This window comes from Nesoenas mayeri (genome assembly GCF_963082525.1).
Source record: "Nesoenas mayeri genome assembly, chromosome: 1".
In the NCBI taxonomy this organism is placed as follows: Eukaryota; Metazoa; Chordata; class Aves; order Columbiformes; family Columbidae; genus Nesoenas; species Nesoenas mayeri.
The window spans coordinates 140770769-140790344 of NC_137541.1; the positions used below are offsets into that span (position 1 = coordinate 140770769).

The window sequence follows — 19576 nt, forward strand, 5'->3', positions numbered from 1 at the left end:
TGCAGAGTTAAAATAAGAGTGAAACTTCTAACTGCACTTGGATACTTTGTCTATGTTGCAACATCTCATATTCTGTTATATTTCTTGTTAAATGTTTAGCCTAATATAATACTGCTTGTCACAAATGTAATAAATCAGTATCAAAAAGCATCCAGGATATGTAATGTGACTAAGACAAAAGACTGTTAGAAGCTTTCCTTTTGTATTTCCTGATTTTTAGAGATTTTTATCTCTGTTCTCTTTTTCACTTAGCCTTTTGAAGCTCTTGAATTAGCTTTCACAAAACCCACAAAGGTGTTGACTAGAGGCAGAAGTCATCTTATCACTAAATGATAAAACAAAATACACGGAAACAAAACCTGAATTGCAAAAAGCAAAAGGTTTTAAAGGTATTTACAGCCCTGTAAGATAAAGCAAATTCAACTCTGCCAGTGAAAGAGTCAGCAAATATACATCTTTGAGTCTACTTTTTAAGAAGCAAAATAAGCCTGGAACAACTTGCATGCAAACTCTTATACAGCAAATCCCATATAATTATAATGTGCTGCAGTGTTTCAAGAGTCTGGTTCTGTGTTACCTTCTCCCAGCTTTCCCAGGGAAGGAATAATCTGGCACACAAATCCATACTGTAGCTCACCAGGACAAGGCTGTCATAAACAAAAAGATTTGCAGCAATAGTCCCTGCGTCACTTTAAACATCAGAGAAGAGAGAGACTTTTACATTTTATTTAAGCTAGGAATTGTTTTTTAGGCTATCAGATGCAGAGGATTATTCCTAGAAAAAGAATGAGTCACTTTGCAAATCTATGGAAAGTTACTTTTATTTAACTAGGGAGCAGTCTAACTAACTAGACTAACTTCTTCTAACTAACTAGACTGCTTCTTACTGAAGAAGAGGACACAGTGAGTTTTATGGTGAACAGTTACATCCATGCAGACCTGTTACAAAGCTTGAAAGGGAAGACAGCTACATCAGCTAACATAATTCACAAAAAAAAAAAAAAAAAAAAAAAAAGAGATAAATTGGCAAAGCCTGAGGACCTGAGTACTGTCTGGATATCAGGGGAAAAAAATTGTAAACAGAAGAGGTATCCCTTTGAGAAGAAACTTCTTCTCAGTGAGGATGCCAGAGCACTGGAACAGGCTGCCCAGGGGGTTTGTGGAGTCTCCTTCTCTGGAGACATTCAAAACCCGCCTGGACACATTCCTGTGTAACCTCATCCAGGTGTTCCTGCTCCGGCAGGGGAATTGGACTAGATGATCTTGCGAGGTCCCTTCCAATCCCTAACATTCTGTGATTCTGTGATGTAAGTGCAGTGCGAGTACATTCACTATAGCTCTTTCTTTCACACCTTTGTATTTTCTAAAGATCTGTAAAGGGGGATGACTATTTTGGGTGTTAGAAATAAATCCTGCTATTTGCATTTTTTATTGAACCTTGCGGTTGTGCTGTTTAACGTAGGCAGAGAAACAAAACGTACCTCACCCATGGGCGGCACAAACCTAGAAACCCAGGCACGAACATCTTGCCAAGCTCCCCAGCCTCTATTTGCAGAGCCCAAGTGAGGACGCGTCCCTGGAGCAGCTGGAGAGCTGGCACCACAGGGTCAGCAGAGCCAAAAGCATCTTTCAGCAATTGCTGGGGACACTGTGTGCTGGCTGGCACATGGGTAGTGGGATCTGTGCCTGAGCTACAAGGGGGCCAGCACAGAGACGCACACAAGCTTTTTGCTCTCCCTTCACTGCACGCTTTTTTCCCCCCTCCCCCACTACCTCTTCTAAAATATTTTGTTTTTCTTCCTTCACGTGACAGACTTTTCTCCCCACATCAAATGGCCAAACTCCTTTTTCAGGCTTACAAATGCATGAAGAGCATCGACTATATTTTCAGACCTTCCAGTGTCTGAAAATCAGAAGACAGTCAGTTCAAATTTTAATCTTATTAATTACTGTCTCAATAGTCTCTTCTCAATCTCTTATCCTCCCTCTACCTTCACTCATACGTAACAAGAAAATTATTTTTTTCAATTACAAAAAGAAGCCTAAGACTTGCATTTCAACTAACCTATGATTTGTATTGTAGAAAAAAATCACATCTTACTAAGTCAGACTCATTCATTATTTCTTCAATTCCCACCCAAAGCAGAATAGTATTTTTGGAATATAATCAATCTTCAAGACTTTAAACAATTTTAAGTTAGGGCTGCTGGATTCTTTTGTGTTTTGGTATTTTTTTTTTAGTACTTCAAAATACCAGATCAAATGATGAAAGAAATCTACCAAGATCTCCTTCCATTGCCTAAAGCTTTACTACTGGCATTTGGAAAAAGCAAATAAACTTGCTAAATATTGCAAGGCTTGAAAACGGTCACATATAAATGCCACAGCAAATGTTCCACATGAGCAAAAAGAATACAAAAGAGATAACTAATTCAACAAAACAAAACTCTCTGGATTCTTTCAGGCTTCTATACAAAAGACCATACCCTATGAAGGTGCTTATTTTACTCTTGTAAACTGAAGATCTATTTTACATTTTCACAACAGTGTATACATTATTTTCAATTATTTCTTTCAAAGAAAAGGCAATCTATGCTCGAACAAACTTCTGGAATTTTGACTATTCTTTGTCAATATTCTTTGTTCATTTGTTAGCACTAATATAGCTTAGAATGACACAAAAATTATTATGATGTAACAGGATGCCCATTTTATTTGTGTTAAAATAACATAATGACTACAAAGTGGTTTGCTATCTGAAATGTAAATGATGCGATTACAATATGACACCTGTCAAAGACCTTGGTAAGTAATTTGGACTGTTGTTTGTTGTTGTTGTTTTTTTTCCCCACTTTTATTATTTTAAAATAAACCCAATATGATTGCAGCTAAGAAATACGGTTTGGTTTTTTGCAATCCAACTTCTTTTGTTGTCATGAAAAGGTGGCAAAGTGGCAAATATCTGTCAGCAGATCTGGATGGGAACATACATCTGCCCATCCCACAAACCTTTTGATGATTTCGGAGGTGCTTTTTTACTGCCTTGGAATGAAATCAAGACTTTTTGAGGTTTTTCATGAAAACAGCTATACCACCAGCACCACCCTCAACAATCTAGAGGTTGCTGCACTTCCCTGAGAAGTGCATAATCAAGTTGAAATGCCTCTGCTTCTTGATATGAATCAAGACCTGGTTAGATGCATGTCTTGGTCTCCATTTGGCTTCAATGAATCAGCATTTTTCAGAAACAAATTCTTTCATCTCAGCACAAAGAAAAATTGTACCCAGATCTGATGCTTACTTAGATAGGCAAAGAATTTTTGGAGCCTTCATTTCAGTGCTAACAACAGTGACAGCTGCACCACTGCTAAGTAGTACTTCAAGTTGCAGAGGACTGAGGAGAGATTCACGCTGGGAATAGCTTCAAATCCAAATTGAGCAGGGCCAACTTAATACCTTCAAGCAAGTAAGGTAAGTGGTGGTGTTACTCCACTGGACTGATGCTCCATGAGCACTGCAGCAAAGGTTGGCTCTTGGAAGCTAAGAGGAAAGCTTACACTGACTGAGGAGCATCAAGATTTCATCTGCAAGTCTTGTCCTGGCTCTGTCAGACTCATGGGATGAAAAACTCCTCACAGCATGTCTCAGCGGTGCCTCAGGTTTCAAAGAGACTGAATTACAATAAGAACATTTCCTGACTTCGCAAAGATATCAAAAGTATACATTTGTTGAGCACTGCACAGGAACAGTAAGGTCATTGACAAAAGAAGGGGATTTCTCTGTTGCTTGTAAGGCATACAGTACAAAGAGATGTCAACTCACAGGTGGGCACACTTGTGTTCACTTTTAGCAGTTACACACTACTGGAATACTAATTCGTTATCCTTTTGTCATCACTTACACTCATGAGGTCAACAGAGATGAATTCCAAAGTTTCTAACTGAAAGCCAGTTCCGGTTCTTCTCTTGTTTAAAAGGCTTTGCCCTGTTAAGGAGCACATTTCATGGCAAGTGAAGAACAGGAAGCAGTGAGCATAAATGGTCTAAGGACAATCCTGCAATGGGAAGTTCATTTACTCAGGCTACTTACCAAATATGTCACCAGAGAAAGGGAGATCAATTAATAAACAGAAACAAAGAAAGAGCTACCTGAATTCATAGCCGATGGAAACACGCACTGGTAATGCATTAAATGGACTCGGAAGTAATTACAAAGCTACCAAATGTCACACACTGAGGTGGCTGGGTAGCCCTAGAAAACCAGAAAAAGCCCATAACATCTCATATAACATTTTAATACTATACCACAAAGCTGGCAAATAGTGTACTCTACGTTTCAATAACAACCCAAGCACCTGCTCAGTTTGCAGATGTGTATTTTCACTATCCTGCTGGAGTCATGCTGCAAGTGACAAGAGGCTTTGGAGTACCCCACTCTTGGTAAAAGCCAGAGAGAGTTTGGCCCCAAACACCCAGACATCTAAGGATCAACAGGAGTTCATAATAAAGTAAAAGAATGCAAACTATGGGAGATGAGAAAGTGAAATGAGTTGGAAACCAACAGCCTTCAAGAAGAAAGGCAGACTTCCACATATGACATGAAAAAAGCCCTGACAAAGGCCAGGCTGGTTGGGCTGATATTTATTTTAAAATATGAATTGAATTGTACATTTCATTTTCCCAATCCTACGTTTTTGCAAGAGATTTCAGAGGCTTTGGAATAGAGGTCACGTGTTATGGTTTGCAAGCACGCAACATGATCAATATCAATCATCTAAATAATGCATTGTGACCAAAATACATCTTTTCAAACTTCAAAACAGTTTCCTTATTAGTAAGAGAACATATTCTTAGTCAGAAGCTCCCACTAAGTCTAGTTAGTGAACACACTTCCTCTACTGTTTACTTTTTGCATTTTCTAGAGTACATGGAGTTTTACAAGAGGCATCCCAGCAACAGATCTAAGAAAAGAAGAGATCACTGTTTCTCTTTAAATTTGCATTGCATTTCACTGCTTGAGGGACTAGATATGGGCACAGGAGGTAAGGTAAGAACGTGTGTTCAAAGAAAATGCTTCCCACAAAGTGATTACTGAATTCAATGGCTTTCATTTGTAAATGCCTAGCTTCAGATCCTTTGCAAAGCACTGATTTCCAGAACAGGCTGAGTACTCACTTTCTAAACAGCAGGTCCTTCAAAAATTAATGAATTAGATAATATCAGGAAATAACTGGATGTGTCCAAAATTCACTAGTCAATTCTGGAAAAAAACCCACTTCTTACTGTGCAACAGAGATCCCAGAATCTGATGCCTTCTTTCTTTCTATACTGATAAAACTAGTTAATATGAATATAGAAGAACAGCTGTTATGCAAAGGATCAAATGATGCCCTTTCTTTTACCCTGAATTTGAGGCACAGAAAACCAAGACTATGAAACTGTGTGGCACTCTGCTCAGTTAGAGAATGAAACTTGGTCAGTGGTTTTTAAATCAATTCAAATTCTCAGCCTAGCTTTAAAACGGGTACGCAAAACAATCTGAAAGTCAGACTTAAAATGCAAAGAGCAGTTTTTCCACCAAGGAACACCATATATAACTATACACACAGCAAATATTTGCCCTGTATAGTACCATGCACCTGACTTGACCACTCACTTGACCTCCCTCTATGCACTGCCTAAACACCTGCATGACCACATCACCCCCACTCCTCACCCTCCCTCCTCTGGGAACCACGGAAACATCTACCCATGCTTCACACACAGCAAAACATTCAAACCATTACACAAAGACAACAACAACAACAACAACAAGGTGCATATTCGGTTTTGCAAATCTTTGAATCTGTGGGAGTTACCCGCCATACATACGATCTCGCCACCTAAGGACATGTTACAGGTAAGAGTAGAAGCTTGATAGCTTTCAAGAAGTACATATATGTATATAAACTTCTGCTCTTCTCATAACTAATGAGGAAATCATGGTTAGAGAGGTTCTAAGTAGCAAAAAGAGGGCAGAAAAACACACTGAAAAGTGCAGTGGCGTGCCCAAGATCTCACACCAGCTCAGCTGTAGATAAGGTGCCAGATATTCTGATTTGTAGTCAAAGAACATTGTACTTGAGACCACTTATGAACACTTAAGTAACTGAAAAGCCCTTGTGGTTGTCTTGCCAGGAGAGAGAAAAAGGGTCAGGGAAAACTCAAGAGAATAAAAGTGAGGAGAGTTCTGGAGAGCACTCTCTTTTTTTTTTCCAAGAGCAGTACAGGATATATGGCAGATAAGAAATGTGCTAAAACAAGGTACCCATAAAAAACTAAGCTGGCACTTGAGAGAATATTTCAGACCAGAGCTGCTGCACACAAAAAGGACTAGATCTAGCTAGAGAAAAGGAGATAACAGACCTTGAACAGGCTTTATAATCCAATAGCTTCTAGGGCTAACATTTTGGCAGCATGAATGGATGGTACTGTGGCACACTAACATTTGCACACCCACTTTAGAAGCTGCAGCCACTCTAAAGCTGTCAAAAATATCTGAAATCCTTGCTGATTCATGAAAGTAGATGTAACCGTCTTATTATTCTCATTTTAAGAACTCATGCAACTAGACTAATGATGCTTATAGGTCCTTACCTTCACTGTCACCCAAATACCAATTAAAGTCAATGGGGAAACTGCTGGTTTTGTTGAAATCAACTGGAGTTTTATACGATTAACTTCAAGAGAGTTGACGTTTGGCTAAATGAAATGTCCAAAAGCCTAACTCACAGACCACCGACCCAGCAGTGAACCCAGCTGGATTAGTGTGCCCTCTTTCAGAGATCACGCTAATGATTCATCTCCAAAAGGCTTGAGAATCCATGAAACTCCTCTAAGTATACGGCCTCACAGATCTATGTAGAAGAGTGATCTGAACAGATACTCCCAGCTGTGCTGCTGGACTACATTTCCTGATACTATTAGCTGCACCTTCCTTAAATTGCCTTTAAGCAACTTGGATAAAGTGTAGAGTGAGATTGTGACAATTTAGACACCTGTGTTCTCTGCTAAGGTGGAGCACTGGAACAGGCTCCCCAGGGACAGTATTCAAGAAGCAATTGGGCAATATCCTCAGATACACGGTGTGAATTTTGGGGTTGTCCTATGCAGGGACAAGAGTTGGACTCAATCCTTGTGGAATGTCCTTACCACTCAGGACATTCTATGACTCTAAGAAGGTGAGCCAGCACTGCCAGGGAGCAACACTAGGCACAGGATCTCTCCCAGGCAAGCACTGCAAGTCCCTCTGCAGTTTGTGCCTGGTTTAGATCTCATTTGCACCACAGCTTGCACCGGCAAATGCAACAGCAGAAGCTGTGAACCTGCTCACCCAAATGCAGCGATCACAGGCCAAGGGCAGCAAAGATGTCATGACAGGACTATCAACACAGGATGGACAAGCCTCAGGGGCACTGGGAGTGTATGTTTGGGTTGCGAGCTGACACAGAAGTGCATGCTGGCATTTCTTCATCTAAACCAACCCTGTGAACTCGTCAAATGAAAGCAGCCACCCTTCCCCAGCAGCATCTCCATCCCCGCACACCCAGCCCTCCCAGAGCAGCCAACCACCAGCCCGGCTCTCCAGACCCCTGACACTGGCAACAGGCAGCTCCGTGACAGCCGATGTGCTGCTCTACCCCTAGATGCCCCCCTAGGCCATGGCACCCAGACAATGCCCCCTACAGCCATATTTGAAAGTCAGAGGTGGGGAGTGAGGCTAAGTGGCTCAAAAAAATAAAATAAATAATAAATAAAAAGCTGTATTTGCCTTCAGCCCAGATAGAAAAGCATGTGCCCTAAGTCAAGTCTTGTGAAAAGGTCCAGAGGAAGTGAAAAAGGAAGATTACAATATAAACAGGATTTCCAAAACGCTGCACATAGTGAACAAGGACCAAAGTATATGTTTTCAGTCTTAAACTAAAACAACAACAAAAAACAATATCAGTCCATCTTATGCTGAATTCAGCTTCTACATGGAAGTGTCCACATTTTTATCAAATAGAAAACAAACCAAGGGCTCCTGTCACACAATGGGTGGGATACAGATAAAGAGTGAAGGTCATAAATTGTAGTGTGAATTTGTGAAATGCTGAGGTGTCTGCTAACAGCTGTAGAATACTACCGGTCTTTGACATAGTGTTTCATGTTCACAGAGAGGACAAATAGTCATCTTCCTTTTTATTTTAAGAAAACAAACTTGTATTCTGACTCATGCTTTAACACAAGTGGCATTAGCAGCGCAGCACAACTTGAGGAGATCTCAGACAATCATCTAGTTCACTAAGAGCAAATACACATAGATTATCCTTGATATGTCAAAAAACATAAGTGTAGGACATCATTATCCTCAGAATTCACAAAAGTCGCTGAAAATAATGAGATGCCATGTAAATATATTCAGAAGATCATTTTAATTGCTTTTGAACTTGTAGGTTTACCCTTTAACAACGTGCTTTCTTTGCAAACAGGAGGGAAAACAAACTTCATTTAAAGAGAAAGCCAAGAGGCTTTGAGGACATAACCAGCTGATAGCATCACCAAATTGTCTGTTCACAGAGGGACGGGACAGGCTCCCATGTACCAGCTTAGGTACTTCAAAAACATTTCTTAATTTACTCAGCTGTGTAAGTCAGGTCTGTGATTTACTCGGTCAAGGGAGTCAATCATAAACCCTGTTACCCTGTGGGAGCAAGCGCTTGTGGAGTACTGAAGAACTTTCTGATTCATGCTCCATATTTTGCTTTTATGCTTTATGACATAATATGAGTTAGCAATGTCTGCATTACCTGCCAGCCGTCTAGGGTGGCTGGCTGCCAGTGAGATGCCCAAAGACTTGTAACAGCGTCTAGTATGCTTGTATTTTGCCTTTTGCGACAAGCATTTTTCTCCAGGTTAACAGGTGACAATTGCCCATGGTGTATTTCTAACACTGCACATGAGCTGGCAAAAATTACTGACCTATATTGAGTCAGTTCAATACAGAAGTACTTCTTTTCCTCCCTTACTTACTTACTTACTCAGCCACCAAGCACACCCTCCACGGTAATACATGATGGAGCTAAAGGTGTTTACGATTGAAGTGGAAAATTTGTAAATCTAATTGCTAATAAGAAGTCCTCAGAAAAAGGACAGATTTTATACGGACAAGGACATTTTTACAAATACAGAATTTGTTCAGATGAATGACTGTTCAGGATAAAGCACTGCTTCTCAATAAATATTGAAGTATTACATGTCTTGTATGTGTGTATTGATTTTATATAGTAGATCTTTGTTTTTCTGAGGTATCAAAGTAGTCTTTGGGAAAATGGGTAACTCCAAATAAAATTAGCATTCTCTCCCTCCAGAAATATCCACCAGAGTTATTTTTACAAAATACGACTTCTATCGAGTCAACATTATTATTAGAGTAATAAAAACTCCTTTTAAATCTAAAGGTCACCACAAGCTTTTACCTTCCAAAAAAGACTTAATGAGTTACTTAAATTGCTAAAGTAACTGCATAGGTTTGTAACTCAAACAATTTTTGATACCCAAAAAGGAGAAATAGAGACTTCACACTTTCACGCCCAGTAAAGCATCTCAGAAGCAGGGGAAACCTAAAACGCTGAATTAGCTGACAGCTACAGTGGCAGTTCAACTGACAAAAGACAGCATAAACTAAGGATACAACAGCCCGTAGCTATTAACAAGGTTTGCTTTGTCTGTGTTTTTTTTTTCTTTTTAAAGAAAAAGAACTTTACGCTTTACTGACCACAACTGAAAACATCTTAGTCCTGCAGATCATGCAGCCGCACCGGCTGTTTCACAGCTCTGCGCTCTCCGGGAGGCAAAGCCGATTCGAGCACGCTGCTTTGAAGACATGTCTGCAGGGAAGGTTACCTGGCAGGGTCCATATCCACCGGCAGGACTTTTATCATCATCACCCCGCAGAAAGGCAAGGGACGATGGAGCCTCTGGAGAGAAGATAAAATGTTACAATTAGGGAAAAGAAAACAAAAAATCTTGAAGCGGTTGTTCTAAGCAGTGAGTTTAATCCACTTGTTTGCAGACACTGAGTTGCATGTTTTCTCTTGCACCTGCCGCTTTTGTCTCTCAAGTGGACTCTCTGAATAAAGCAATCTCAAACCCAGTATCTGAACCCACTTAACGGGGACGCTGCTGTAAACCTGCAGATAGGAAGCTGTGAAAATAAAAGATCTGTGCTCTTCACTGATATATGTCACAGCTGTACTTGTAAATATTTATTGTGCTGTTAAGATCTTAAGTAACCAGTGCAACTCGGAGTTCATACCAACTTCTTTTACAGAGCATTTCCAGATGCACTCCCAGTGCAGCACTAAGCAGGTTAGTGCACCCACAAGTCATGGATGGTACCTGTTGCTGTGGCGCACACTGAAATGCCACCACATTTATGGGTATCTTTAATAAAGCAGTTTTATCACAGCTGCTGTCAAGACATCTTGCACTTGTGCTGCATTTTTTAATGTTTTTGAATAGGAAAACCGGAAGTGTTTCTTAAAGCATTTTTTGAGAATTGACCTAGCCGCATATCACCCCCCAATCTAAGCGCAAAGAGGAATTCTGTAATTTGGGATAATTTGGTTTGGTGTACCCTGCCTCCCACCTGAAAAATGAGGGTCTGCAAAGCATGGCATAGTCATTATACACTCAAATGATGGGAACTCCCATCTCACTGGCAAGCATGCAGGTAAGCAGGCAAACGTATGTGAAAAACGGTCTTTCCGCACGTTACGGAAACAACATTCAAACCCTCCCCACCCGACACCATCCCAGCTGCCGCCTCTCAACCCCAACTCGGCCCATGCCAAAACACCCTTCCACAGGTGGGCCCTCACTGGCTAGGAGGGAGTGAGTTACCCGTCCCAGCTGCAACAGAACCTGAGTTTACTGCTATAAAGCTGCTCCTCCCTTGCCCCCGGGCACTCTCGACCCCTAGAGCAGGCCCAGCTTGGGGCTGCGGATCCGCTTGGCCTTCCCGGAGAGGGTTACGGTGTCTGGCTGCTGCTGGGAGGCTGGGGCTGGTCCAACACCGCGGAGGCTGCCCAAGCCCCCCGATGTGTGCCTGACAGAGGGGGAGCTTGGGGTACCGCAGCCTCCTAAAAAAATAACAGCCCCCCCCCACCCCGCAATATTGAATAAATATGTGAGAGTCTGTGTGTGTCTGTGCCGGGCAGGAGGCGCCGTAGCAGCCGCCCGCCTCTCCCCAGCGCTCCCGCTGCCCGAGCCTACCTGCGCCTCCGGGCCGCTCCCGGCCGCGCTGCCGCCCGGGACCCCGGTCGGGGCGGGAGTGCGACGGCCGGGAGCGGGGCGGGGGTGTCGGTGGGGGAGGCCGGCGGCATCGCGTGCGAAGCCGGCCGCGGCGGGAGTGCCGCTCTGAGTCAGCGCTCGCCGCGGCGGCGGGGGGACCGCGGGCTGTGAGCGAAACGGAGAGTGGTGCTGACTGATCTCTGCCGCCCGACGCCGGGCCGCCTGGCACGCAAGGCTTGCTGTCACCCGCCCGCGCAGCGTTGGGACGGCGCAGCTCTCCGGCCGGCCCCGCTTAGTGCCCTCGCCCCAGCCTGAAGCGCTTCTCTTGCCGCCGCGGGCGGTGGCCGGTAGTCCCGTCCATCCGCGCTGCTGGACGCCGGCAGACGCGTTCCGCGGCGCCGGCCCGGGACCCCTGGCCACCGCCTTCTCCTTCGACTGCCCCTGGAGCCACCTGTGTTCTCTGGGTGCCAGTTTTCATTAGTGACATCTCACATATGCACACCGTCCGGGATTTTTGTGCTTACTTTTAAAATTTGTAAAAACTTTTTTTCTTTCTTTATATATATATATTTTTTTAAAAATTTATTTAGTTTTTTTTTTTTTTTTTTTTTTTGACAAAAAGCCTGTGGAGAGCACAGAACCACCAGAAAATAAAAAGGCCGTGTCAGCTCTGCACCTCACCAGCTGTCTTTGCTCACTCCCTCATGGCGGCTGTGACGGTCACGCTGCTCCGGCCCTGCCCACACAGCTGTGCACTGACATCGCCAGCGGAGGAGAAATACAGGGTGTTTCAAAAAGATTGAGCCAATCTCAAAGATATAGTGATTTCAAATTGGGTCTGTCTTTTCAGAACAACCTGTATAATGCCTTTTAGATGGAAGTGCGAGTGTGGAGGGGAGATCACCACATGGGTCTTCAAGTGCCAGCCATAAATTTCAGATATTGTATGTGACTTTTTCCAGCCTTCATCATCTCTCCTTGGCAGGAGAAAACACCTCACCTTCAGGTTTCTACTGCCAAAGGGCTGTTTGTTGCCATCAACAGGGAGAGCTGCCACTGCTGACAGTGGTGAAGAGCCCCAGGCATTCATTCGTTAGCATCAATTTGTGATTTTTCCAAGTGTTAAAAGTAAAAGGGGAATGTGAGTAAAAGTAAAAGGGGATATGTGAGGGGAACTCGGAGGGGCAAAAGCCAAACAGTTCTGTGACATCAACACTCTGAGCCACTGAAAATGGTGTAAAGTATTCAGCATAGCAGATATTTTTTGAGAAAGGATGTTTTTGCAGAAATCGGGAATGCATGAGATGTTACTCCTCCATCTCAGAAACAACAGAAAACTGACATTTCACAAGATTTCATTTCAGTGGACTCATTTGAACCAGTTACACCACAAGCTTTCCCGATGCTGGTAAGTGATGATTATTCACAAAGAAAGTTTCTGTGACATGAATCTCACTGAAATGAATGCTTCCCTTACAAAGCCCCTCCAAGAATCTTGAAGCACTCAGTGAACTTTCACAGACATCACTGGGGAAGTGATTTCCATTCCTATTTTACAAAGAAATTACAGATTAAGCTCTTTATTCCTACTGAAAAGTGGAAGAAGATGTGAGATATTTTAACTCTCAGGACAAAACATGGCCTCCTCATTACCTGTCCCATGAATTTGCCCCAGGATTCCTCTAGGGATAAAATGCTCACCTCCCCTGTTTTTTCCTCCCCCTACCTGATCCCAGCCTGAACACTGTCTCTCAGCTGCTAGTTTCTGCCTTTAAGGAACTTACCAAAGGGTGATGCCAGTAACATCAGGGGCAGAAGTGGCAGTGTGAGGTTTTCTACTTTGCTTTTGGTAGCTTGCCCTACACTGTAGATTGTATGGTAGATTAACTCTCTGGAAGGTTTTCTGTTTACTTCTTTTAAAGCATACAAATGCATAGACAACTACACGATCAAGATATTCAGTATAAACAAATACATCTATGCGATGATTCAGATTTGCCCATATGCTACAATCAGTCAGATCTCAAACAGGTAATCAGAATGTGGCTGGCTTGGATCTTCTGCAGGTTACATTGCAGAAGAACAAATGGGTTATAATTAAGTACATTTAATAAAATATCAAAACTTTGTTATGTTTTAGCATGGAATTCCTACCAGGTACTGCTCTGCTCCAGCTGTGCAGTGATGAAATACAGAAATGTCACCGGGTTGCATTGATGAAGTCACACAATGGGCTTGAAATGCAACATGAACCACCTATACTTTCCAAACATTTTCCTGTCCTTTTTGGCAGTGCATGAAAGTAGATTGAAAAGTCCAAAGCAATGATTTCCAGGACACCAGGCTCCACGGGCACATTAAGGCTCTTTCATATGACTCATGACTTTTACTCTTCAAGAAAGAAATACTTCTGAAATGCCAAAAGACAAGCTCTATCCTGAGAAAGCTCACAACGCGTAACGCTTCCCTGAGGCAGGATGGGATTTAAGCTGCAGAGCTTTTCATACAAGGGCTACGTTTGGGGGATAAAAAAAAGAGAGAGAGAGGAAGACTGAGCAGACACGTGAAAAACAAGCAGGTAGGAAATAATTTCTGTAGCAGAAAGAGCTGGCTTTTTCATGTGGTAAACACTCTTATCAGCCCAAACTCTGCTTTTCTAAACCTTCCTCTAAATATTGATGCATTTACATAATACCTACGTGGGTGCACATTCATACATGACCAGGGAGGCACAGACAGTCTAAGCAAAACAGGCAGCAATAAAGAAATCTGCAAAAGAGCTCTGCAGAGGTGGTGAAGCAGCCAGAGACGGAAGAACTTGCTGCGCTGCCTGGGGACACTGATTTCATTTCAACTGCGTGTGGTACCAAGCAGCTGCTGAGACACAGAAAATGTGAAATGAGATTTCTTTATTCCATACAAACGGGTAAGTGCAAGTTTATATTGATAGCTGATCTGATTGATAATAACAAAAACGAAACAATAAAAAAACCAGCCCCCAAACATAGGGGACTAGTTTCTCCCATATTATTGATAGCCTACCACATTGCTCCAACAGGACAACAGCTGCAACATGTTCAAGTTTGTGCCAAAGCAAACTCCTCTCAGAAGCAAAGATCTTGAGAGAAAAAATTCAGAGTAGGGCAGTGGAAGCTTTGGAGAATCAGATACTGCCGACAGTCTTTCTGATCACTGAGAAAGAAAGTGGACACGCACATTTTCAGTATTCAGCACCTTGGGTTGGAGAAACAGGCTTACTGTTAGCTTAGGACATTTTGCCCCTAGTGCTGCCCAAGCAATAGAAATATTGAAGCCTGACAATGGGAAAGCCTGGTCTCCTGAGATGGGCTAATACTGTTGTAAAATGTGAAGAACAGGTTAAAATAAAGGCCTGGAACTGTGTATGTAGGGTCAGGGCAGTTCTTCCACCAATGATAGTGGGAGGCTGACACAAAGAAACCAGATGGAATATAGCTTTCATCTATTAATTAGCTTTTTGTCAGCTATTTGAGTTAATTTCCATAGTCACACCCAGCAGAGGGAAGGGTTAGCCTTGAGGGAATACATTCAGCTTTTAGAGCAATCACTTCTGATTCTTTTTCTACCTTCAATCTCTGTTGCTTCCGTCTCCTCCTTGTGACCCTTCATCTCTCCCCATGCACTCTTGCACACTCCCATGGGAAAGGCCAGACACTGACATCTCCTAATTCCTCCATGGGCTTTTCTGCTTTTCCTGCTTTGTCTACTCAGTTGTTGATTACCTGGTAATCTAGAAATAGTGTCAGGGAGCAGCAAGAGCTGGGATATTCCAAGAAGGAGGACAAGCCAGGAGCCAGCAGAGACCACAGCACAGGTAGAATCACAAAATCACAGAATGTTAGGGATTGGAAGGGACCTCAAGAGGTCATCTAGTCCAATCCCCCTGCCAGAGCAGGAACATTGAGATGAGGTTGCACAGGAACATGTCCAGGCGGGTCTGGAATGTCTCCAGAGAAGGAGACTCCACAACCCCCCTGGGCAGCCTGTTCCAGTGCTCTGTCACCCTCACTGAGAAGAAGTTTCTTCCCAAATTTAAGTGGAACCTTTTGTGTTCCAGTTTGAACCCATTACCCCTTGTCCTATCATTGGTTGTCACCGAGAAGAGCCTGGATCTATCCTCGTGGCACTCACCCTTTACATATATATAAACATTAATGAGGTCACCCCTCAGTCTCCTCCAAGCTAAAGAGCTCCAGCTCCCTCAGCCTTTCTGCATAAGGGAGATGCTCCACTCCCTTAACCATTAGAGTCCACAGCCAGGGCATGGTCCCACTGTACCCAAGCAGAGGCAAGGCGGCAACTGTGACAGGATCCTTCAGCAGCCCCAGGCAAGGTAAGGTAGCAAACTGTGACAGGGAGCTCACTGAGGATGGCAGCAGGCAGAGCTGGAGGCAAGGCTATGGCATAGCTCCAAGGTCCACCCAGGAAGCACAAACAGGGATGGGACAAGGTTGCCTACAACACAGGTCCAGCACCCATGCAAGAAAGTCAGAACCACCAGTAAGCCAGAACAGCAGGGACCAGGCACAGGTCTGAGTGCTCAGAGCTTGAGTTTAGATATGGCTCCTGAGTCCAAAGGCAGGGTGCGTGGATGAGGGTCTCAGGTAGGGGCCATTATTGCTGTTCTCAAGCCCTGACAGATGGTTAAAATGTAATGCTGAAGCAGAGTTTTAAGTTTAAGACCCCGGTGAGGGGAAAGTAAACAGAGGTGTGCCTTAAAAGACAGTAGCACTGCTTTGCAGTTATTAGGCAAATCTCTTTTTTTCCAGTTGTAGCAATGCTCTCCCTCTTAAGCAGTAGCTCTGCCCAAGCACGTGTGACTCCTAGATCTCAGGCTAGCAGGGTTTTGTTTTAGGCTCTGCTGCAGCCTCCCAGTGTGATTTCAGACAAATTGCCTAATTGTTTCTGATTGCATGGAGGTAGATTAATGTCTTTATCCAGTGTGGGCATCTGAGTTGAGGCAGTTACACAGAGCTGACAAGGACAGTCCTGGGCATAGGTAACCCTCTCATAAACTGATCACTCTCCATCTTGAAGACAGTGAGAAATTTTTCCTCCTACTAAACAGACTTTCAGTAGCCTCACTCATTGGCTGATGAAACATACTTTCAAAGTCCTGCTCAGATTGATGGACAGTTCAGTTTACTAGCACTTGGTTTCCAAAATGATCTGAAATCTTCAAACACTTGGTACAGGTGCACCTACCTGCTTCTTACCTAACCAAGGAGCACAGTCAGCAGGACCTCAACATTTTGTGGCCTTTCCTGATGTGAGGTTACAGTTGCCATGTTGTGGCTACCCCAAAAGATGTTCAGGTAGTGCCCCCCACCCACCTGAGAAGAACCTGAGCTTAGTTAAATGTGCCTGAATGGTCAGGATTTGTTAGCATTGCCTGCAACAACTTGTGAATCACAGCTGCATTCTGGGCAGAATGGATGCCAAGGAGGATGTAATTTTGTAACAGTTAATGCTAATAGGAAACTTAAGGAAGTGTAACAACCAACATTTCTTTTATTAGAGGGGCAATGGCCAAGCCATTCAGGAGGAATTAATTTTCAGGATTTGGCTACAGAAGAGCTTGACAATCTCATTGTCTTCCCCATGCCCAGCAGATGTTTCTTTTTGGGGGAGACTTCAGCGAATTCTTTCCATCCTTTGGTCTTTGAAGCTGGGTTTCCTCTAGTGGCATTAAGAGGAGCATCGATTCTGTCTTATTGACTGATCTTGGTCCATAGTAGCGGCAGGGGGAAAAAGGACATCGTGAGGTGCTACCAGCTCCCATCAGGAAACAGTGACTTGTCTTCATCTGGCTAGTAGCCTACGACTTTTGTATACCACAGGTTCTTTAGTTTTTCCATCACCTGTTCAGCCAGTATACTGAGTTTAGTTGTTTCTTTGATGATGAAGTTCCTGCAGGAGATGAGTGTGTGTGTTAAGATACGCAATACGTGAGGGCAATCTCTATCTGCTGTTGTTATCACATTGCCTGTCACTGAGAGTGGAAACTTCCTCAGCAGTCCTGGAGAGGCTTTCCTCAGCAGACAGGGATTGCCATGAACCTGTTTCTCTTGAGTCATAAAGCTCTTCCTTTTGGGAGGAAACCCCTTCCCATTTTTTGAGGAATCTGTATTTAGAGCTGGAGCAAATTCTGTGTTCTGTGTTGAATGACAGCAGTGTTTCCTGGCACCTTCACCACTCAGCCCCTCACAGACAGCACCACAGCACCTGCCCAGCCCTTTCCAGAACAGCTGATCCCCAAGTAGCCAGTGGCCCCTCCCTCACCACCTGTGTATAAAGAGTAGTGACTGCTGCCCCCACGAGCATCATCATGTTCAGTGTGCACCCCTGGAAAGAGGTTGCACTTTCATATGAAACCATATCCCACTGTCCCACCTGCCAGAACCCTGCTCCCATCGCAGTCACGTCAGACTTTGGTTGCCAATTCATTTCCTATTGGGTCTCCCATATAGATACTTTATTAATCTGTTCTTTCTCCCACTCTTCCCTTTCCTTTTCCACCTATAGCTATTGCAGCACTAGTGCAGAAGATTTTTCCATACCTGGTCACAACAACTGGTTGAGTCTGGGCAGCATCCGCCAAGAACTGAGCAACTCTAGGGGACACCTTGTTCACAGCTTCATGGATGTAAGCTGCGATCGCGTCGGGAATGACCATCCAGTCACGACGGTCTTTTTCAAAGATGGCCTTTGAGTGCACTTCTGAGAAAGAGGAGGCAAAAAACCATGAGGCTTTTCCAGTCACTTGTGTCTCTGACACCTTCCCGCAGGCATAGTGGGAAGACAGTTGAAATTCCGCAATTCAAAGCCTCCCTCCGAATTCACCCTAGCAGCATCCAGCAGCACCTCATCACTCATTTTTGGGCATCTAGGCCATAGGCCTTACATGGCAGAGTGTTTTCAGCAGGTGCTGCAAATTTTCATGCTGGGCCCCTGCTGACTTGTTTCATGCTGCCAAGCACCACGTATTCATAGTCATGAACCGTGTTATTTGGCTTCAGTCCTACTTTATGGATGGTTCAGACTTCTTTAAGGCAAGTAAGGACCTGTAGAGCTGAGCCTTGTTTCAGGCAGACAGAAAAACTTTTCAGACTTACCGGGGACAGTGGTGCTAAAGAGCAGAATCAGAGCTATCAGCAGTGCCCTGGATTGCAGCATGGTTTGCAGTACGGGTTCCGCTCTCTACACCAAGAGACCTGCTGGAGTCAGGATATAATATTTTGTTTGTTTTCAGAGAAATAGAACATATCAGTTAAACACCAGATTTTTGCAACAAACCTAACCAATAAATGAAGAAAAGAACAGGAAAATCATGGTGCTTTTCCTCTGAAGAAGGAAAAATAGTATAAAAATGAAAGTGTACTTTTATGTATATATTCTCAAATATCCACGATGAATAATAGCTTTTAGACATCCAGGAAATATATGACAATTAAAGTTACTTCTTTTGTATGAAAGCTAAAATTCCTTTTTTCAGCATAAGAGCAAATCACTAAAACTAGCAGAGGTTGGGTTTCCTCCACAGACAGTTGCAACCAAAAAATAGATAATGCGGTTTTGTTTGTTTGTTTTTTGTAAATTGCTCTAAAGAACATTGTGCTAGTGAGTGCATCACATACAATGATCATCTCAGTGATCTGAGTATTTTGTCTTGCTGTAGTTGAGGAAACATCCAGCTAGGTTCTCATCTTTTCTACACTGGGATTAACAAAGCAGACGGTAAAGCAGATAGTAGCCCAGGCAGAACAAGTGCTCAAAAGGGAATAATTCTAAACTTAACCTCCTTTATTCTGTCTATTTAAAAAGCCAGAATTAGAGGAACTCTTGAGATGTTGGTACTTGGTATGTTGAAAAGATAACATTACATCTAAATAAGCCTTTCAAACACACTACACTTAAAAATATGATTAGGAGTTAAACTTGATTTATGGCCTGCATTAGAGGGCTGCATCACCCAGAGTAACATGAAGAAAACATTGCCATGCTAGGAATAGTAATGTCAAAAACACTGCAATGTCTATTACATGTATCTGCTTTTCTAAATCCTGTTCTAGGTAGCTACGAGCCAGTGCTCCTTCTTATTGCACAGTAAGGGAATGTCCATCTGTTCTTATTTGCTTCTGTGTACAGATTACCTCCAAGAGCTACCACTCCATCTTCACTAGACATTTGCTGACGAGCAGCAGTTGTTCCCTTACCACCCTTCC

The 19576-nt window shown here is 43.2% G+C and overlaps 1 protein-coding gene across 1 annotated transcript; it reads right to left on the bottom strand.

Moving 5' to 3' along the window:
* Positions 1 to 17161: 17161 nt before the first annotated feature.
* On the bottom strand, positions 17162 to 18527 carry LOC308051522 (apovitellenin-1-like; the record flags this gene model as incomplete). Its single annotated transcript, XM_080361970.1, has 3 exons — positions 17162 to 17261; positions 17912 to 18071; positions 18467 to 18527. The coding sequence occupies 3 exons, from the start codon at positions 18525 to 18527 to the stop codon at positions 17162 to 17164; spliced, it is 321 nt and encodes a 106-aa protein (XP_080218096.1).
* Between the last annotated feature and the right edge of the window lie 1049 nt (positions 18528 to 19576).